General features: G+C 41.6%; 1 protein-coding gene across 2 annotated transcripts in view; it reads right to left on the reverse strand.

Moving 5' to 3' along the window:
* hmcn1 (hemicentin 1) overlaps window positions 1–18,515 on the reverse strand; it is an 88,059-nt gene extending 69,544 nt beyond the window's left edge. Inside the window, exon 1 of one of the 2 annotated variants that reach the window (XM_031758658.2) lies at window positions 17,976–18,515. In XM_031758658.2, the coding sequence (XP_031614518.2) occupies window positions 17,976–18,270 (295 nt within the window). In that variant the 5' untranslated portion in view covers window positions 18,271–18,515. The remainder of the gene's footprint in view (window positions 1–17,975) is intronic. The other variant, XM_039601307.1, reaches the window with a different exon arrangement.
* Between the last annotated feature and the right edge of the window lie 4,865 nt (window positions 18,516–23,380).

Raw genomic sequence — 23,380 nt, forward strand, 5'->3', positions numbered from 1 at the left:
CAGTGGAACCCTATCAGTCATGGATTGGCCTCCCCAGAGCCTGGAGGTCAACAATACTGAAGCAGTGTGGGATCATCTTGACAGAGAACAGTACAAAAGGCAGAAACTATTCCTGAAGACTACTTAGCTGAAGAGAGTTCAGACTGTGTTGAAGAATAAAGGTGGTCACACCACATTCTGACTCTAAAACCTGTTAGGCTAAATCATTTTTGCCTTTGTATACTGTATTTCCATGTAAATCCCAACTATTTCCCATTTTCCTAGCAGAATAAAGAGAAATGAGGGTTGGCTCCAGACTTTCACACAGTACTGTATATGTTATTTTCTTAAATAATGGTCATGCAGGAGACTCTCTGTGGCTTTCCGATCCAACAAAAATCCAACAGGTTACACAACATGTAGCTGTTATAGCACTTAACAGCAGCAGAGGCTGTAAACAAACACAAATGTCTGCCATTCTGCTGACTCAAAGCAAAATCTGCCAGAATAAGAGTGTCTGTCATCTTCACAGTCAGGTTTGGAGTTTAATTCACCTAATCAGCCCCACTAAGCAAACAATCGTACAGGGAAACGCACAACATGAGGCAATAACAGTGTGTCGGTGAGGAGAGTGTCCGGAAATGATACTATATACTATACACATAACAGCAAACAGGTTTGCAGATACACGAGGTAACAAATCATTTACACTGTACATGGTGCATATAATGTTCCAGCAATGTTTTCTGCAACAACCGCAACGTGCACCGATCACTTCCAATAGGCATCACTAGTGCACACATGCGAACAGGACAAAACAAATGAAAAAGAAGACCAACATCCAAAAAAGAAGAAAAAAACAGAAGCGTCAAATTGTTTTCCTTCTTTGTTGCTCAAATTGGCGATACTGAGACACCAGGCGTGATATCAGCCTGAAAGACTTTACCAAACAGGAAATTGTAATCTTGAGAAAGATGAATTCCTACATTTTACTAACTTCATGTGTGTCTGTTTTAAATGGGGGGAAAGTATTGTGGAGAGGAAGTGGTTAGTTAGTCTGACAGGATAATAATGTCCATTTATTCCAAATAACATTTCATTACTTCTGGTGTTGACAGTCACGCAACTCTTTCCCTCACTGCTGCAGAGCAATAACCACACTTCAAGCACAAGTGCTAACACTTCTACTTGGTAGGAGAAGAAAAGAATAGTAAGCATAACTAAATAAAATATGACGTCCGAATTAAAAGGGACACGACTCTATCCATAAAAAGGAAACACCTCTTCCGATAAATTTGGCTTGTCAGGTTTTTTAGGGTCAGGTTCAATTCTAAGCAGCTCCTGCTATCTTTGAGTGATTCCCTAGAAGCCTCCTTCTGACGTCTCACTGTGCTCAATTTTATTTCCATCATGCATCCGTGACGTTTGCAGAGGGCAAACATTAACCTGGCACAATCCAGTGTCCGAGCCGTGTTTTTCTGCAGACCATTTCACACACTCTACATCCAAAGACGACGCATTAGGTGAAGATACTGAGCAGAAGACTGCTTGTTGTTTGGCCCAGAGTTTTGCTGTAACATCCTGACGCGTTAGCAGCACGAGCACGCCTTTTGAAACCTTTTGATCAGACTTTCTGTTTCTTTTCTAATCTCTTAATCTATATCTTGTTATTCTGCATACCATCCCCAATTTACATCTGATGACTGAGGGTTACCCTGAAGCAACAAAGCTGTCAACAAGCTGGATTTCAAAGCACCAAACCCCAAACTTGTGACGTAAACTAAGAGAGAAGAAGCACCAGACAGTTGTGGCCCTGCCTCTCCTGGTGATCGTTAGTCTTGTAATTGAATGTGACTGGGGACAATGGGCCCCGAAACCACAGATATCTATTAATGGAACTGAATGATCAGACGACGCTACGCACAAATAAAAACAGAGCCACAATGATGCTCACTGTGTAATCCCTCCCAGATGCACAGACCGACGAGAAGCCTGATCCAGAGTCAGTTATCCATCTGACAGGAAAACTGGTGCTGGAGACACAGCACAGAGGAGGATGAGACCTGAGGGTACGGCGCACAGTAATTAAACGTGTCCCGTGTGCATGAGCGTCTATGTAAATTTATCACTGTCATTTATGGGAACGTGTGGTTCCATGATGTAATTCAAATATGATGTCTTATTTTTTAAGAATTACTCAGATGAGTTGCAAACATCTGGATCGTTCCCTGAAGACAGCTGATGTTCTCAGAGCCTGCCCTGACCCGATCTTCAACACTGACTTTTGACCCCTACAGTTTGTCAGCTGTGTTCAGCAACAGTCTACAAAGCATAAACAGCAAGCTCCATCTGGAGCGCATTTACCTTTCTAAACTATTCCGGAATTTAATTTTGTTTTTCACTGTGCAATATAAAAGACATTTCGAGCCACGTATGCCACAGCGCTTTTTGAAACCAGATGTTACCATAACAGACTTTTTAAACTCAGTAAATAATGTTGCCGTCGCTCTATCCTCTGACTATCTGACTAAATACTTTGTTGAAGCACAAATCTGCAATTTAGGGGTGTTTTAGATTGACTGCAGTTTTATTCTTTTGTTTTCAGAATCTGGTTTGGCTTTAAAACATTCACACTTCAAGGCAAATCGTATACATGTGAATAACTCTGCAGAGGGAAAATACTAAGCCCATATGCAGTCACTTTGTGTGGTCCTCTTAAAAATTAAACAGACTCTTACTATTCCACAACAATTAAGAAGGTAAGTAGCAGTCATTCATTAGCTGCTATTCAAATGCACATGATTAATTCATCATCAGTAAGTGTGATCACATCTTTAAAAGCAGAAACAATTTGCAGATCTGGAGCATTCAGATTTGTGCTAACACAGTCTTCTAAAGAGTGGATGAAAAGGTCAGACCTTGGGGTAAATTTCCAACAGGACAAAGATGCTACACCAGCTAATCTACAACAGAATGGCTGAAAAAGCATCAAAGTGCTGCTTTGGTGGGACTTTAGAAGAGCTCTTCAAACATAAATGAACTAAAGCAACATTGAAGAGGCGACCGAAATTCCTCCAGAGTGGTGTGAAAGACTAAGTGACACAGGAAACGATTACTTCACTGTATTGCTGCTAAGCTACTGGATGTTGGAGCGTACTCAGTTTTTTTTACAGCCTTTCACACACATGACTTCATACTGACAGAGTTCTGATCTGATTTATGATCAAATGGTTGGTGCTCTGTACGTTTTCACTTACAAAGTGCCCGTGACTTAATCAGATCAATAGTAACTGACATAGAAGTCTCAGGATCAGGCTCTGATGACTGTTCCATCTATCAGCTTCACCTATGAAAAACTGAAGACATAAAAAAAACTTGTGGTCATGACTCCCATGGATGCTTTTTATGGTCATAACAGGATCTTACAAAACCACACTGCTAACATGTAACCATGTTGCTCTGACAACAAAGAAGCAGCGTTCATGAGAAGGATAAAAAAGACAAATGTGCAGACTTGATGAGCTAGTGCAGCATATCTGCCTCTGTTGGTCTGTGACCCAGCGTTTTGAGCTTATTCTGTATTTTTGAGTTTTTTCTGTGAGGTTTAATTAAAAGTTCTTGCGTTATTCTTATTCAGGGTCTAGTTAAGTTTCATCTGTCTCCTTGGTTTTTGTGTCTTGTTTCTTGTCTAGTCCGTCATGTGTTTTATAAATGTCATATTGTCAAGCTCGCTTTCTCCATATTTCCTGTTTTATTTTGAAAGTCTTGGTTTCTGTGTTCAATGTGTTTAATTTTACTTTTCCCTGTGACATCATTCTGTTCATTCTAATCAGCTGTGTCACCAGGTGTTTCCACTTCCCCTGGTCACCTCCTGTTTGCATTTAGTCTGTGTTTTCATTTGTTCCTTGTCCAGTCGTCTGCTGTGTTCATGTCATATTTCCAGGTTTTTCTATGTATCCATGCCAGGTCTCCATGTTCAAGGTTTTTTCATGTTTTAATCTTAGTTTACCCAGTTCAGGTTGTTGTTTAGTTTCGCCTTTGCCTTTTGTTTTGTAATGTTTTCCAGCCTTAAATGAACGGCTTTCTTCACGTGTCTGCACTGTGACAGTTAAGGCTCTAAATGCCTTTTAAGAAAGGGTGAAAACTGGCACAGGCCACAAACACATTGCTGTTTGTGATGTTTCTTGGTCTCCGTTATAGAAAAGTCAAAGCACTCACAGCTGGTTGGCCTGATTTTAAAATTTACTCTCTTTTTTTTAATTAAATGCAGCTTTTTAATTGCAGTAACTGCATTCAGTTTCTTTAAAAAAAACAAAAAAAGTAGAAGGCTTGAGAATAAATGGCAACAACTTCAATATTAAAACCACAGAACTGCATAGCTCATGAATAAGTATTTTATGACAGACTGTAATTAAGTCTGCTCATAAGGGACCGGCGGTGTTTTCAGTTCACTATGGCTCTTTTGTTTAACGGAGGAAATTCTAATTGTGCATGCTGAAGCAGACAGAGAAACCTCAGATGCAGCAGCGCTGTCGACCACACACAGATGCACACTCAGATGTTTGCAGCGGTGATTTCCAAACGGTGCGCCATGGCATAAAGGTTTGTCCAGCTGTGTTGCTGAAAATTTAAAGCTGACCATGAGCTCAACATGTGCTTCTCATCAGCTTGACGTAGGAAACCGTGTACCAAGCCATCAAATTAAGCTCAGGCTTCACCCTAAATCCTTAATTGTGAGGTAGTAACACAACATAGATGCATTACTTTATAAAGGGAGAGGTCTTTAAACACAGCTAGTGCTTGGCTAAGGTGGTCTTTGGGATACATGACTTCCCCCAGCACAGGCTGCCTCGGAGCAGATTGCCTAAATGCTGATGTTGAGATATATTTGTAGCAAAAATCCGCACAGTTACAAATGTTCAAATCTTCTGGCTTTTCTTCTTGTAGTGAATGAGGCGTCAGCTGTGGAGCTTGTGAAATACTTTAGCACTACAACACACACCATAGTTCTCTGGAAAAGAACAGTTATACCGTGATCAGCCTTCATTGACACAAAATAAACCACAAAACTCAGCTCTCGTGTTTCTGTCCGTGCTCATATACTGACACTGACTAAACAGCTTCATGGTCCCACTATTATGCCATCAGCAACCTTTTACAAGCATGTAAAGACTCTTTTTAAGGAAATTTAAATCTGGCAAGGTAAACAAATTTTAAATAAAGCAGGAAGACCATATTTTTGGCCACTGTGGGGTAAGTTAACAAGCTATAAACATAATACTGACATATTATCACTTTATAAAGTGGCTGTGGTGAGTTACTGTTCCTAATTACACATCCTGTCGATACAGAACATTTGGAGACTGTAAGTGGTTTTGGTTTCAGCTTTGGTCGCCGCGATCCACAGTACTGTGCAAAAGTCTTCAGCCAGCCCTCATTTCTTTATCTCTTGCTGAGAAAATGGGAAATACAGTAGGTGCAGTGATTCATGGAAACACACGATACAGCATATACGGCAAAAGCAGAAATTGGAAGTCAGTATTTGCTGTGACCATTGTTATTTGCGAACCACATCTCTTAGGCAAGCTGTCGCGGCGTTCCTTTGGGCAGTCTTCAGGAATAGTTCTCCAGGATTTTCGAAGGACATCATCTTTGGATGTTGTCCCATTCTCTGTCGTGTGATGTTCGGGTCTGGGCTCTGGGGAGGCTTCTTGACAGCCAAATCCAATGAGACCATTTCTGATGAGACTTCAGTGAACAGTAGATGGATCAACTGAGCGGCCAGATTTATCTCTCGTGTCCTGTGCCAGGTCTTTGCTGGATTTTTTTCCTATTTCCTAAGGACATGATTTTCGATACTGTTCATCTGTTGTAGGTGACTTTGTTCAACTTCCTGGTGCAGAATGACGATTTCACGCCTGTCGAAACTGTTCTGTTCTGTGATTTTGTGTGTGTGAAAGATTCAACTAAGAAATTGGAACAAATGATGTGATTGTGCACCAGGCTCCCAGTAACAAAGTGCCTAAAGACACAATTTAAAATCTTTGCTAAGTTGTCTGGTGACCCCAGATTCATTTCTTGAGTTAGGCATCTTTTTCATGCTTGAGCGATTCACAGGTCAGCGTTTAGTGGCTAAACAAACAAACAAAGAAATAAATCCCTCTGAAAGTGGCCAGGTCCAAGGACTGAACTGAAAATGAGTGTAAAAACTCTGAAAGACCTTCAGAAGGTCTGGTGAGTTCATTTACTTTACATTTACTTATTCTGATAACCTGATTACCTGTATTAAATAAATAGACCTCACTATACCCTAACGGTATGCATACTGTCTGCATCAGAGGGATGCAACGTTAAATTTGATATGAAACGCTGCACGTGAGGTGTATAAGAAATCTCAGAGGAATTTGCCCATTCTGTTCAGCATGTGAATAAAAGCTGCATTGTGTGTCACAAACGTTTGCTGCACGTCTAAGATTACTGTTTTCCTGTTCTGGGTCAGAAATATTTATCTGACCTGTCCCTAACTCTTACCATGTGTCTGAGCAGCAAGCCATCTAACTTCATTTAGGAGAGCCGAGTCCTTGAGGATATCAGGTGATTTTGATAACAGCTGCCACTGGCTGCCTTTTCTTGGTTGGGGGCAGCTTTTAAAGGCTTCTTTCATTTTAGCTGGCTCCCTTGCTGTAGTAGTGTTCTGACTACATTAGTTTTTTGGTCCAAACCACACTTTCAAACGCCCCACTACCAGAGATGGGCAGTAACGCGTTACTTGTAACGCGTTACTGTAATCTGATTACTTTTTTCAAGTAACGAGTAATGTAAGGGATTACTATTGCAAAAACGGTAATTAGATTACCGTTACTTTCACGTAGGAACGCTGCGTTACTGCGTTACTAAAACCGTGATTTTTTGCGAGAACGTCTCATGACAGTGACGTGGCGAGTGCGACGTTCGTGACAACAGCTGTCTGCAGATCATAATATATCGAGTGCGGGACAGAGTGTAGCATGCAGCGTTTAAAGCGTGGAAGTACTGACCTTATTTTGAGTTTGATTCCATAAAAGTGACAAAAACATTAGTGTCCGTTGTGCGTGGAAGAAAACTTCTTTTACAGCGAAAAAACCCTAAACTTCCAAGCAAGCACCGAGTGTACTACGACGTAATGTGAAATTCACAGAGAAACTCGCGGATTCTTCCACTGACCGCTGCGGCACACCTGCACCAGGGTAAACCTCCTCCGCCTACCCCAGTCCTGCTTTACAGGTGAAAATAGAGCAACAGGACCGCTAGTCTTTGATTTTATTTATTTTCTGCTGTGTTTTACTTGCATCTATTTGAAAGAGTGAGTGTAAACACAAAAAATATTTTATTTTATGTGCTGGAATGTGCAGAAAATAGGTTTAAATGTTAAACAAATTTCTTCCAGTCAGAGAATGTTGCATATAATTTAATTTTTGCTTGATGCATAAAGTTAAAAGATTAAAACTAATAAAACAAGTTTTAAAAAGAGACTTTTCCATTTGATTACATTTTGTATGATGAATTATGCAGAAAAAGTAGAATTGGGCTGAAAGATCTATCGCTTTATCACCTATTCAGGTTGTAAATCGTGTTTTTAAAAAGTAACTAAGTAACTAAGTAACTAAGTAATCGATTACTTTTGAAAATAAGTAATCAGTAAAGTAACGGGATTACTTTTTGGGGGAAGTAATCAGTAATTAGTAACTGATTACTTTTTTCAAGTAACTTGACCAACACTGCCCACTACACAGTCCAAATGGATAGTTTCCAGCTGCTTGTTGCCAGCTATACCAGCTGCAGGCATACATGTATGATGTTGTATATTGAGTATTTGCCATTCTGCATTTTTACTGCTTTATTACTCATAATAATAAGCCCAGCCTCAGCACTTTTACTGTTGCCCCTTTTATTGAGGCTTTCTTTAAAACAGCATAATCAGTTGATGTCTAGACGACATTATTGAGGAAATTACTTTTCTAAGGATTTTTTTAGCGAACAAATTCATCTGATTTCAATGTTTTGCATCATACGTTTAGAGTCTGGAGGACTCATTTGGAACACGTTAGATTTACTTTCATGTAGACCTGACGCCAAAGTTGAACATTCCCATGGTTTGCAATGGCATGATCTCATGTTGGCTGTGACTTCCAAGGCGGTGATTTATTACTCTTTAGTGTGTAAATTGTACACGGTACTACTGAGTGTTAGTACATTTTAGGTGTAACATCTGTAAGATTTCAGTAGCGGACCAAGTGAGACATTACAAGAGCAATGCGCGTCTTCCAAAATGATCAAGGTTACCATATTGTCTGCAGTTGAACAGTTCTCTCAAACATGCACAGGAGGACATGTTTGAGACACGAGTGGTATAATTTAGCTTAATACGTGATTACATAGATCTGAATCCTTAAAACCAAACTACTCGTGTGTTTAATTTGCAACAGTAACGTATTTCTAACTCGCAGGAGAGTAACAGCAGAAAAGGTGAGCTCACAGAGAATCACCAGTCAACTATGCAGTTCATTTCAGCACTGCATTTTTTAATAGCAAGGTTTTTTGGGAGGCTAATCTCAGCCTCAGCATTGTTTCCAGCTGTGATAAGCACTCTGTGTACTACCATTACATCCACTAAATTGCACAAAGACAGAGAAAGACATGAACAACTAGCCAGTTGCTGTTTTTAGCTGGTAAAGTGTCCTGGACAAACTGGGCCACACATTTTAATTTTTAAATTCAGGCGTCTTTGGGCCCATTGCCACAGGTGTACAAAATCAAGTCTTCCCTCTTAGATATTTCACAATCAGGAAACATTTAGGCGCCGCGACAACTTGGACACAAGTATAGATAACTTGTTATTAACCTCTGTCTCTCTTCCACAGCATTTATCCCGTCTTCCTTCTCTCACCCCAACCGGTCGCAGCAGATGGCCCCGCCCCTCCCTGAGCCTGGTTCTTCTCAATACCACTATCCATCTACAGTAACGTGCAAAAGTCTTGAGCCACCTCATTTTTTAATATTTTGCTTTCAAGGAGCCGTACGCTCTGCTAATTTTAAAGTTGTCTGGAGCAATTGTTCTTCAGGTTTTCTGAAGGTCTTTCTTTGGCTGCTTTTTCAATCATTTTCATTCCTTGTACCTGGCTGCTTTCAGAGGAATATTTTTTGTGTTTGTTAAGCCATTTACCACTGACCTATGAATTATTCAAGCATACACAAGACACTTAACTCAGGGGATGAACCGGCAGCCTCGCACAAAAGACACAAATTTGTTTCCCATTTCTTTAGTTGAATCTACAAAAATATCACACAGTTCGACAGCATAAACAGTATTTTACATCAACATGGTGATTCTCAAAAGCTGTTAGCTGAAAACTTGATGTATCTGGGTGTGTTGCTGGGTCCTGGGAGATGCATCTGGGCTTCGAGCTCATCCATTTACTGTCCACCAAGGCATCATCAGAAATGGTTTCATTCAGGAGGGTAGCTTTTAAGAAGCCTATCTTAATGAAGGGAAAAAAGGCTGTGATGTGCCAAGAAAAAGGCAAGAACAAGAACTGGACTGAAAATCAATACTAAAGAAACATCGAAAGAGGAAAAAAGGTGAAAGTCTTCAGCCATGGAGGCACGGTGGAGGCTCCGTCATGTTTGGCACTGCTTCATTCATGCTGGTGAGGATTTAGTCAAAAGGGTTGCAGTGAGATTTTTAATCACCGTCTGAATACCATCTGAATAGCGTCTGAGTGACAGCACCTTCATTTTTCAGCATGATAATGATCCCAAACTCAGCATCAAACACGATCAGCCCCTGATCTGCCCTCCCCAGAGCCCAGATCGAAACATTACTGAAACTTTGTGGGATCATCTTGACACAGAGCAGAACAAAAGGCAGCCAACAGCCAAAGAAGAGCTTTGTCCTTCAAGAAGCCTGGAGCACCTTTCCTAAAGACTACTTGAAGAAATGACAAGAAAGCTTTCCTAAGAGCGTTCAGACTGTCTTTAAGAATAAACGTGATCATACCAAATATTGACCTTCAAGCTTTCTAGACTTGTGCAAACTCTGTTTTTTCCTTATATGCTGTAATTCTACGTATGTTTGAGCATTTCAGTAAAGCACCTATTTCTCATTTTACTGGAAAAAGAAAAAGAAAAGGGATGGCTCAAGACTTTTACACAATATTGTACATCTGGTCATGATAGTCACAAGCTAACCCGTGGACCAAGTCAATCAACTTACTTAACAATGTAATTATACAGAAGTTCAAGCTCACACATTTTTCACTGTCCAGCACCGCTCCTTCCCAGATGATGATGATGTGTGTGGAAAATCTTTCATATGAAATTGCTTCTCAGTTTCACTGGGTTTTTTTCACCACTGCTTTCTGTTTCAGGTTCATGTCTTGACAGCCAGACACTTATCCAAAAAACACAAACAAGAGCACAGCTACAAAAGGTCAAAGGGATACTGGCAGGAGCCCAGACAGTGATGTCAAAGAGTCTAGAAGGTCACAAGCACATTGAACCTCAGGATGAGCCTCCAGTGGAGATTAGAAAACAAGTTTTTGAAACAAACCTCACACAGCAGAGAGAGAAAAACCTCACGAATGGGCCACTTACTACACATGGGGTTTATATGGGCCTGTGGATCCGAAGGTCATCTAGATGTGACTGGTTTTTAAAAGGCAAGAACATCCTTGATCCTTGGGATCTGTAAAGCTGTCAAACTTTTAAACATGAAACATAAAGGATAAAGTGTGACGCTGTTTTCTGTAGCAGTCTTCAGGTATGAGTGTCCACCATGAAAGAAGTCCCTGAGTGACAACTGGAAACCTTCCACTTGTGTCGTGAGTTGAACCCACTGAACTACGAGCACCTCGGGCCACGTCAGGAGGTGCAGCCCTAAAAGTTAATACCTATTTTAATACTCCACATCCATTAAAACGCACTGACACAGTTTCAGTCTGCCACACTTTTCTCTCCTCCTCTATTTTCTCCCGAACCTCCACCTCTCTCTTTTGGCATTCCTGCCTAATAGCATCATTACTGACTCTGTCCAGCTAAACGCAGGCTGCGCGTAATCTCACACGGGCGGGGCAGTTCAGACAAAAAAAAGCTACTCTGGAAGGAAGGAAACAAGGGGACGAAGGGTAGAAAAGGACGCCGAACGCCAGCTTAGAGAACTCTGTGATAACGGCCTTTGATCTTGCAGAGAAGGCAGAAGCTATTCCACCATCTCCTCCCATCACTCCGCGCTCCTTTGGTCAATCTTCTTCTAACTTAGATAACTAAGTGGACAGAAAAGGTTTAGCAAGGAAGGCCAACAACTTACTGGAACCAACCTGACATCACGCAGCTGAAACACAAAGAAGAACATGCAGAATAAAACAAGCAAAACTCCAAGAAACATGTCGGTGGTTTGTTCCATTTTCAAAACCTTCACACTGATGTCATGCACGCATGAGTCAGTAAATCTGTCCATCTTTCATCCTTTCTCTGTTTGGACTTCCACAAACACATTCATTGTAGGGAGACAAAAGACATTACGGTGATTAATGATACTCTCTGCCTTACAAAGATCTTTTTAAGTCTTTATCATATATTTTGAGAGTAGATCAAAGAACCCTGAGTCACAATGGCAACCCTACTCTAGCTCAACTATCTTTAAAATAGAAAAGTGTTAGTGTTAACTATTGGTTCTAAGGATAACGGTGTTTCATCCATACTCGATGAAATCGTAATCATTTTCACTTTACCCTCAGTCCTACTGGAAGTGTGTCGACACCATCAAAACCAGCAACAATGCAAGATAGGACTGGCAGAGCATTACCGCAGATCATAGACGTCACTGACCGCAAAGGGTTTGCAACCAAATATTAAACACGATTACGCTGTTATGTACATTTTTGCAAGTTTATTTTAAGTCCTCTAAAGTGGAAGACGGTGCTACCCCCAAACGCCTTAGACACCCTCCACTAAGCTGGAGTGTGCACTACAACATAGTGACATGGTTTATAGGCTCTCTGACTTTCCTGTGCATGTTAGGTCCCAGGTGCTGGGTTTGGATCCATCTTAACCTTGGACCATTAAACATTAACACGAGCAGCGAGGTAGTAGCTACAAGGATGTGTGTGTACGTAAGGATGCCAACAGGGCCATGCAGACAGATAAGATATCATATCATCTATCGTCCACCTGGGCCTTACACAGAGTTTCTCTCTGATTTCTCAGACTTTTTATCTGATTTAGTGCTCAGCTCAGATAAAATAATTATTGTGGGTGATTTTAACATCCATGTAGATGCTAAAAATGACAGCCTCAACATGGCATTTAATCTGTTATTAGACTCAATTGGCTTCTCTCAAAATGTAAAAGAACCCACCCACCACTTTAATCACACTCTAGATCTTGTTTTAACGTATGGCATAGAAACTGAACATTTAACAGTGTTTCCTGAAAACCCTCTGCTGTCTGATCATTTCCTGATAACATTTACATTTACAATAATTGATTACACAGCAGTGGAGAGTAGACTTTATCAAAGTAGATGTCTTTCTGAAAGTGCTGTAACTAAGTTTAAGAATATAATCCACCCACTGTTATCATCTTCAATGCCCTGTACCAACATAGAGCAGAGCAGCTATCTGAACGCTACTCCAACAGAGGTCGATTATCTTGTTAATAATTTTACCTCCTCACTACGTGCGACTCTGGATACTGTAGCTCCTGTGAAAACTAAGGCCTCAAATCAGAAGTACCTGACTCCGTGGTATAATTCTCAAACACGTAGCCTAAAGCAGATAACTCGTAAGCTGGAGAGGAAATGGCGTGTCACAAATTTAGAGGATCATCATTTAGCCTGGAGAAATAGTTTGCTGCTTTATAAGAAAGCCCTCCATAAAAGCCAGAACATCTTACTATTCGTCACTGATTGAAGAAAATAAGAACAACCCCAGGTTTCTCTTCAGCACTGTAGCCAGGCTGACAAACAGTCAGAGCTCTACTGAGCCAACAATCCCTTTAACGTTAACTAGTAATGACTTCATGAACTTCTTCACAAATAAAATTCTTATCATTAGAGAAAAATTACCAATAATCATCCCACAGATGTAATATTATCTACAGCTACTTTTAGTACCATCGATGTTAAGTTAGACTCTTTTTCTCCAATTGATCTTTCTGAGTTAACTTCAATAATTACTTCCTCCAAACCATCAACGTGTCTTTTAGACCCCATTCCTACAAAACTGCTCAAAGAAGTCCTGCCATTAATTAATGCTTCGATCTTAAATATGATCAACCTATCTCTAATAATCGGCTATGTACCACAGGCCTTCAAGCTGGCTGTAGTTAAACCTTTACTTAAAAAGCATCTCTAGACCCAGCAGTCTTAGCTAATTACAGGCCAATCTCCAACCTTCCTTTTATATCAAACATCCTTGAAAGAGTAGTTGTCAAACAGCTAACAGATCATCTGCAGAGAATGAATGGCTTATTTGAAGAGTTTCAGTCAGGTTTCAGAGCTCATCACAGCACAGAAACAGCTTTAGTGAAGGTTACAAATGATCTTCTTATGGCCTCTGACAGTGGACTCATCTCTGTGCTTGTCCTGCTAGACCTCAGTGCTGCGTTCGATACTGTCGACCATAATATCCTATTAGAGCGATTAGAACATGCTGTAGGTATTACAGGTACTGCACTGCAGTGGTTTGTATCATATCTATCTAATAGACTCCAATTTGTTCAAGTAAATGGAGAGTCCTCTTCACCCACTAAGGTCAATTATGGTGTTCCACAGGGTTCAGTGCTAGGACCAATTCTATTTACATTATACATGCTTCCCTTAGGCAGCATCATTAGAAGACATAGCATAAATTTTCACTGCTATGTAGATGACACGCAGCTCTATCTATCCATGAAGCCAGGTATCACAGACCAATTAGTTAAACTGCAGGAATGTCTTAAAGACATAAAGACCTGGATGGCCGCTAACTTTCTGCTTCTTAATTCAGATCAAACTGAGGTTATTGTACTCGGCCCTGAAAATCTTAGAAATATGGTATCTAAGCAGATTCTTACTCTGGATGGCATTACCTTGGCCTCCAGTAACACTGTGAGGAACATTGGAGTCATTTTTGACCAGGACATGTCCTTCAATGCACATATTAAACAAATATCTAAGACTGCTTTTTTCCATTTGCGCAACATCTCTAAAGTTAGAAATATCCTGTCTCAGAGTGAGGCTGAAAAACTAGTTCATGCATTTATTACTTCCAGGCTGGACTACTGTAATTCTTTATTATCAGGATGTCCTAAAACTCCCTGAAAAGCCTTCAGCTGATCCAAAATGCTGCAGCAAGAGTCCTGACAGGGACTAGAAAGAGAGACAGATTTCTCCTGTTTTGGCTTCCTTCATTGGCTTCCTGTTAAATCCAGAATTGAATTCAAAATCCTGCTCCTCACATACAAGGTCTTAAATAATCAGGCCCCATCTTATCTTAATGACCTTGTAGTACCATATCACCCTAATAGAGCACTTCGCTCTCACACTGCAGGCCTACTTGTTGTTCCTAGAGTATTTAAAAGTAGAATGGGAGGCAGAGCCTTCAGTTTTCAGGCCCCTCTTCTGTGGAACCAGCTTCCAGTTTGGATTCAGGAGACAGACACTATCTCTACTTTCAAGATTAGGCTTCAAACTTTCCTTTTTGCTAAAGCATATAGTTAGGGCTGGACCAGGTGACCCTGAATCCTCCCTTAGTTATGCTGCAATATGCATGGGCTGCTGGGGGATTCCCATGATGCATTGAGTTTTTCCTTTCCAGTCACCTTTCTCACTCACTATGTGTTAACAGACCTCTCTGCATTGAATCATATCTGTTATTAACCTCTGTCTCTCTTCCACAGCATGACTTTATCCTGTTTTCCTTCTTTCACCCCAACCGGTCGCGCAGCAGATGGCCCGCCCCTCCCTGAGCCTGGTTCTGCCGGAGGTTTCTTCCTGTTAAAGGGAGTTTTCCTTCCCACTGTCGCCAAAGTGCTTGCTCATAGGGGGTCATATGATTGTTGGGTTTTTCTCTGTACCTATGAAGCGCCTTGAGGCGACTTTTGTTGTGATTTGGCGCTACATAAATAAAACTGAATTGAATTGAATAAGTGTCTACCATTTTATTTCCTGTCATTGTCATGCAATGTTTGTTTTTTTAATTGAAACACTGCACAAACTGGCATTAGTCTTGGGCTAGAGGCCACGTTTCCTAGCTCGGGAAGAACGGAAGCGTCGTGAAATGAGTTTAATTGTCTGTAAACTCTGAAATAAATGTTCCAGGAGTGCAGAGAGTCTGTTTGCAACGCACCTTTGACTTCTCTGCATGAGCCTGAATTCCTTATTGACAGATTGATCATCAGACTGCAGCTAGAGAAGCGAGATGTTTGGGTCTGTAGCTGTCCAGGACTCTTCTGTACAGCCACGTCTCTCATTAAGCAAATGCCCATTTCAAGAGTAATGACATATTGTATTGTTAAGAACACAGACAGACTTTAGCAGTAAACACACAGCCCTTGCACTTTGGTAAAATGACTTGTGAAGGATCCTGTGCCTTTCTTTCTTTCTCTGCCTGCAGGATGGAGGAAAGGGGGAGGCTTCCTGACTGATCTTCCCACACAGGCCTGACCCCAATATCCAGGCATCCTCCTGACTCTTTTGCTTCACACACGTTCAGGCAAGCACGCACAGACACAAAGCACAGATTGCAAACACACTCTCTTGTTTACAGTGTCGGATTGCAGTGTAAATAAAAAGGGAAGCTCTGATTTAAAAGCAGCCAAGTCAAACAGGAGGGACAGCGTTATCGCACCACGTTGGATGCAAAGCAGAGAAAATGGATCCACGGCACAATGAAGCAAGCCCTTAATAAAACAAAACCGACTCTCTCCGAGGAGCCGGGATTTTGTTGGAAAAGGACAAAAAGTGGGGCGGAGAGACGGGGTCAGAACATTTGGCAAAATGCTCAGCTACCCCTGCTTGCAGTGCGCTGTGCTAATCATTCCTCTATTCCCCCGGGGGTGTCGGAGAACACATCCTGACATCCTCGTAAACACTTTAAGAAGCAGACAAACGTCACAAACACAGAGAGGAGTCAACGCTGGAGCGCTCAATCGAGCTGCTGTGTTTCACTACCAAAGGATAATCTCATAATCACTTCTCAGTGAAGGCAACATTTCCTCTAAATTAAGCCCTTCAGTTACACAAACAGGTTAAAACCGCAGCATTCTTTCACTACTGTCTCTCTGTCCAAGAGCATCGCTAATCACCTAAGATTTACTTTCCCCACAGAGGCACGCAATAATGAATTCATCATTTGTAAGATTTGTGTATACTGTGCATTTTTTCCTCCTTGAATATAATTATTATTCTAGGCACAGAGCTCGCAGATTGAAACAATGATTGAAGAAATGTGCTTCATGAGAATTTGTGACATGCTGAAACTGAACAGAGAAAAAAACATCTGGAATAGGAATCTGTGTCTTCACCTCACAGATCACCTCCGTCTATTCATCTCTTTTTTTTCCATCCTTCAGATCCTGGAATGTTTGTTGCTCCAAGTGCTAGGTGCATTTAGAAAAAATGTAGGTACTCTACATACGACATTAAAATCGGAAAGCATTGTGTTTCATGTGCTTTGTGAAGTAATATTGACGGAGCACATTTTGCAGAATGTTACGTATGGAAACTAAACATTAAATGCATGCAACAGCATGTCTTTATCCTGTCTTCCTTCTCTCACCCCAACCGGTCACAGCAGATGGCCCCGCCCCTCCCTGAGCCTGGTTCTGCCGGAGGTTTCTTCCTGTTAAAAGGGAGTTTTTCCTTCCCACTGTCGCCAAAGTGCTTGCTCATAGGGGGTCATATGATTGTTGGGTTTTTCTCTGTATGTATTTCTGTAGGGTCTGCCTTACAATATAAAGCGCCTTGAGGCGACTGTTGTTGTGATTTGACGCTGTATAAATAAAGTTGAATTGAATCTTGGTACACTTAAATGCTGGTGTAAAGTAACCATTGAGCCACCTTGTTTTGAATGAAATAATCACGAAAGGGGCTTTCACTAGCTGGGCCCACGTCCTCATGTTAGGTTTGACAGCGTTTCAGTAGGTAAAGGTGAATGCTTGGACATGAACTGAGCTGCGGTTTGGGGAAGGCCTCGAAGGGGATTGGCGACGGCTCCCGGGCCTGGCAGATACTAAACTGAAGTGAAGACGTTAAAGAATTGAGAACAAGGAGGGACGGTGGGGCACGTAAACGAGAATGAACTGCTTGCAGAACTGGGGGAACCTATATAGATGACAACCGGAAGGAGCGTGTTTGGAAGCGTGGTCCCGCTCCTGAAATTCTGATACATAGTCTCCAATTAAAGAGACAAAGGTGAGTCAACATTATCACCCAAATATTCAAACCCTAAATGATGACTTTGTTCAATAAGACTAATAAGACTGATGTCTTCACTCTCACATTACTCTTCACAAGGACTCCATTCTTGTCAGTTGTTTTATCTTGTATGACTCCCCCCAATGCACCTCTGAAGACTAATACTAGCCAGGGATACTGTTTGACTGCCCAATAAAATACTGCCTAGGCATTACTTTTCAGAATGAGAGAGCACCCAAGAGTGATGATAATCATCAAGCTGCACTGCAAACCTAAAGCCACACAGTAACCCCGGCGGAATGCTAATGATACAGTGACCGCCAGGCTGAACATCTGTGCGAAATGAAATGCCCCAGAAGTGCCTCCCGTGGAGGTGTGAGGAGGTTTAGGCAGTCAGAGGGCGGCTTGTGAGCAAACTATCACATTTGTCACACCTCTGTCTGCTTTTGTTTAGACTGCAAAGAGTAAGCACCAAATCATCACATTTAAAGAGAAGGAAAACAAGAAAAAAGGAAGCAGAATTCACCTAATCAAACCATCTCTTTGTCTCTTATTACATTACCTGGGTCGTGAAAGGGCACCAGGGCAAAGTTATACAAAGGTCTCTTCGGTCTGCTCAGGGATGTCTCCAAAATCTTGGATGCGCCCTCTATCACTTGGACCAAGTCGTCGTACATGGAGCCGGTCACATCAAAGACGAACGCCAGGGTGGATGCGCCCTCCGGGATGTCCTCCTTTGTGGCCCCCGTGTTTGCGTCTTGCCCTGCGGCCAGCACCACTGAGAGGACGAGCGGAAGCCACATCAGTGATCCAGGAGTCTTTTCTGTCATTGTTTCACGATATTTTGTTTTCGCCATTGGGAAACTCAGAGTGAGTCTCGAGATAAAGGCAGAGACATCTGGCTCTCACAAAAAAAGTTTTGAAAATTTATAAGAGTTGATCAAGTTCGCAGCATCAGCGAAAGAAACACAGGAATCTCCCGGTGCAGTTTTCGTGCGCCTATTTTTTATTTATTTTTTGGTTCTCCTGCAGTCTGTTGTTTCCTCTCAACGCTCAAGCTTAACTTCTGTTCCCAGCAGCTGTGGCAGCCCCTGTTCCCTCAGATCTGCAGAGTCAGGAGCCCCTGTTCAGCTCTGTCATACAAAGACCACCTCTCAGCTGGCCAGAAAGTCTCCAAGGCGCAGACTACTTCCCATAGCAGCACTATGATTGGACAAGATGTTTTGGGTGAGTTCCTTTACTCCAGCAACGACACAAAAGTACCGCAGTACCATTATTTCTTAAAAGCTGTCGTTATAATTGATTTTTGTGTGATTTTTATTTTATTTTATAATACTGGTGTAAGCTTTGACGCCGGGGCATGAACTGGACATGCCTGGAATGCTGACCTAAAGTGAAACGAGCTGAAATAAATGAAGTTCTGCAGTATTGGGGATTTTGAGCACTCTATTGCCATCTAGCGACTGCAACTTGGCTTTTACACTTAATTTCAAATGCAAATTTTGTGTTAACCCAGTTGTGTTAAAGGCTTTTAATAAAAGGCCTATTTTATTTAAAAAATAATAATAATAAAAATAAACCTCATTTTCAGTATCAATAGAAGTATGAATAAAACTGAAGAAAAAACTCGTTTTGCATGGAAAGAAAATCAAATGTTTATCAGACGTTTTTATTGTGACGTTAATGGCAGAAAAATGACTGCAAAAGTAATTTTAATGTGCTCTTATTTGAGATAAGAAGAACTTTATTTATCCCGAGGGGAAATTCTTTTGTCGTAAACACGCTCAATGCAGCAAGAGGAAAAATTAGTGCAGAAAAAATAAAACATAATTATCAGTAATTATGACAAGTGACATAATGTTAGTGCAATGAATAAAAGAGTAGCAGCATATGATGGGGGAATGAAACAAACATTCAATAACATACAGATGAGTAATAATGCTGCACAATCTGAGTGAGAATAAAATACATTCATATTAATCCTATAGGATTAATATAATAAAGTCATCTACAGAGCGACGAAGAGTTGTACAGTCTCATAGCCACCGGTAGGAAGGATTTCCTGTGGCGGTCAGTTCTTTAGAGGTGATGAGTCTTTTGCTACGTGTGCTCCGATGGCCCGTCATGGAGGCGTACATGAGGTGAGAGGGGTTGTCTATGATACTGAGAAGCTATTTTAATATTCTCCTCTCAGACACCTCCACCAGGTTCTCCAGTCGGACACCCAGGACAGAACCAGCCTTTTCAACATCAGCTGTCTTCACCCCACTGCTGCAAAGAACACAGCACTCTCTACCACAGAGTGATAGAGCATGGTCAGCATTTTCCTACAAACATTGAAGGACCTGAGCCGCCTCAGTAGGAAAAGCCGGCTCTGCCCTTTTTTTGAAGACGTCTGTGTTCTTGGACCAGTCCAGTTTACAGTCAGTGTGTACCCCCAGGTACCGTTAGTCCTCAACTACCTCCATGTCAGCCACAGCAGACACATGATTCTCAGCTATAGTTACAGATACTGTCATTACGTGTAAATTAATGTGTCAGTCCTCCTGAGATGGCCGGGTTATCCTGTGACCATGTGAATATGTCCTGGTTTGAGAGATACTGGGCTAAACTACTTAAATATATAAAGAAGGTAGTATTATATAAATGCTAGATAATAACCCAGTTTTAATCAGAGACATGCTGCAGCGCTCTATAAACATGTGACAACAGATGAGTGAAGAAGAAGTGCTGCAGCAGTCTCAGCCTATAGCAGGATGATTCAGGGTCACCTGATCCAGCCAGATAAGCTATATCAAAAAGAAAAGTTTGAAGTGTAATCTTAAGCGTAAAGAAATGGTAAATGTTCTGTATTTGTATAGCGCTTTACTCAGTCCCTAAGGACCCCAAAGCGCTTTACACTACATTCAGTCATCCACCCATTCACACACACATTCACACACTGGTGATGGCAGCTACATTGTAGCCACAGCTGCCCTGGGGCGCACTGACAGAGGCGAGGCTGCTGGACACTGGTGCCACCGGGCCCTCTGACCAGAAGTTTTTTGAAATTTCAGTCAGAAGTATTTTTGAATGCCGGTCTTTCTGTGATAAAACCGTTCAAGTGTTCAACTTACTGGTTTTTTTTCATTCACGTTTGAATTCATATCTTGTCAAATTGCCACCTGTACCACCTCCTGAAGTGTTGAAGCAGGTGATCAGTTATTACTTATCTCGGCCTCAACCTCAGGAGAGCAGGTGGGGGGGTGGGGGGTCTAGCCAGGACCCTTACTGCATATCGGGAGGGAATTGAACTTCCAAACTTTAACACCCTGGATTTTGTTGAGAAGGTGAGAGATGTCATTATGGAGGCAGATGAAACCATGGTCTCGTACGACGTTACATCTCTCTTCACTTGCATCCCAGTCACGGTAGCAATGGAGGTAGTTCGTAAGAGATTACAGGATGACACCAACCTCAGCAACAGGACCACTCTCAGCATCGACCAAGTGTGTTTGCTTTTGGAACTGTGTCTTCATTCCACCTACTTCACATACAAGGGTCAGTTCTACAGGCAGAAACATGGGTGTGCCATGGGCTCCCCAGTTTCACCCATCGTGGCCAATTTGTACATGGAAGAAGTGGAAAAGAGGGCTTTGCTATCCTACCCTGGAACACCACCAAGCCATTGGTTCAGATATGTGGATGACACCTGGGTGAAAATCAAATCTCAGGACGTACTACATTTCACGGATCACATTAACTCGGTGGACCGACACATCAAATTCACCAGGAGGATATGAAAAGTGGCAGGTTAGCCTTCTTAGACTGTGAGATTTCCATCAGTAATGGGGACATCTAAAAGCTGGCGTGTACCGTAAACCCTACACATACGGATCAGTATCTAAGGTTTGACTCTCATCATCCACTGGAGCACAAACTAGGTGTCATCAGGACGCTACAACACAGAGCGAACACCATCCCCACTGACACAGCGGCCAGGGAGGCAGAAGGACAGCACATCAAGAAGGCCCTGAGTAAATGTGGTTATCCCAGCTGGACTTTTGTCAAAGCTGGGAAGGCACCTAAAGAAAGCTCCAGCCGATCCAGGAGAGAAGGACAACCGCTGCCCAGGCGAAAACCTGTAGTGATCCCATATGTGTCAGGAGTATCGGAACAGTTGAGACGCATTTTTTCTAAACACCGGGTCTCTGTGGGTTTTAAACCCCAAAACACGCTGCGCCAAAAACTGGTCCACCCCAAGGATCGGGTCCCCCGACACAAACAGAGTAACATAGTGTACGCTGTTAAGTACCAGGAGGATTGCCAGGATTTATACATCGGGGAAACCAAACAACCTCTGGCAAAGCGGATGGCACAACACAGAAGAGCCACCTCATCAGGCCAGGACTCTGCAGTTTATTTACACCTACAGGCCAGTGGACACTCGTTCAATGATGAGGATGTACACATCCTGGACAGGGAGGAACGCTGGTTTGAGCGCAGAGTCAAGGAGGCCATTTACGTGAAAAGGGAAAGACCATCTCTGAATGGAGGAGGGGGCCTAAGGGTACATCTGTCACCATCTTACAATGCTGTGATTGCAGCCATTCCCCAACTCTCTGTGAATGGTACTCATGGCCATTGATCAGTGGTTGTTGATCAATGGTCATGACAATTTGCATAATTATGATTAAGGAACTGACCTCACAGCCCATTGTTCCTTCAGTGGGCGGGTTTAGGTCATTATGCAAATGTACTGTTTATAAGATTGAAACCTGCAGTCAGCTGAGACCGAAGAAGTCACTTGGATGAGTGATGAAACGTTTCTCCCACAAAACGCTACGTCCAGATGAACAGATTCAACTTTTGGAGGTTCCAAACTTTAATCAGTTTTGAGCGTTCACAGTGGGGAAAGCTCACATATTTCTAATCATTAAAACAATGAGTCAGATCAATACAACATCAAGACCCTGAAATAAAAACGATTACTACACTGTTTAATAGATTTCAGCCCACTACCCAATGTAAGATTGATGCCACAGCCCCCCTAAATTAACATTGATGAAGATTACATTTTTAATATTAAAATATAATTATTGTTTTTCACCAAGTAATTTTATTATTATTATTATCATTATTATTATTATTGTTTTGAAGGAAGGCTCAGAGGAGGCTGGAGATGAGCCTATGATGGGTTCATCTGGTCAGGATGAGAATGAACAGTCACCAATCACTTGCAGGTTTCTCGTTTTATTGAATAATCAGTATTAAAGGAAAGACACATGGACTGCTATCTCTGAAAGGAAACAAAGTGGGATTTAAGTAACCCAGTAACTCAAAATAATGCATGAACTCAGGACACTCAAACAGAAACTCAGCTCAGCTGCCGCCCCATGTGGGAGTGAAGAAAGAGTGAGCTGTAGGTGAGTGCAGTCCTTATATGACGGGTGACAGGCGAGCGCAATTAAGGGCAAGCACCACACCCAATCGAAGGTGAGGAAAAGAAACAATGTGCATCTGGTGAAGTGAGTGTGCTGAAAGGTGAGTCTTTACAACAGTTATTATTATCATTATTATTATTTTTATTATTATTATTGGATTAAGATGCCAAACATCAGTTATTTACTTGCATTCTTAAACAGAAAAAAATGCTCAATTAATTACTGAGTTGTCAGAGAAGTCATGTAGTTAATTTTAAGTTTTAAAAGGTTTTTGGCAGATTTCTATAATGTTTGTGTTTTTTATGACAAGTGATCGAATAAATCTGTTAAGCACTAAATATCACTGCTTTCTTTCTAACATGTCAAATGTGTTTTGATGAATGTTTAGACAGTTTTGATTCATATCGAAATGAAACTAATTCATTTGTTTACTCTTGATGTTGAAGTTCTCGAGACCTTCAGATGGATCAAACTTCAATTGGTGCACTCATGATATTACTACCTGGAAACAAAGACCTCTGAGATTCTCCATCACACGTTTACA

The sequence above is a fragment of the Oreochromis aureus genome, linkage group 17, assembly GCF_013358895.1.
Source record: "Oreochromis aureus strain Israel breed Guangdong linkage group 17, ZZ_aureus, whole genome shotgun sequence".
Lineage (NCBI taxonomy): Eukaryota > Metazoa > Chordata > Actinopteri > Cichliformes > Cichlidae > Oreochromis > Oreochromis aureus.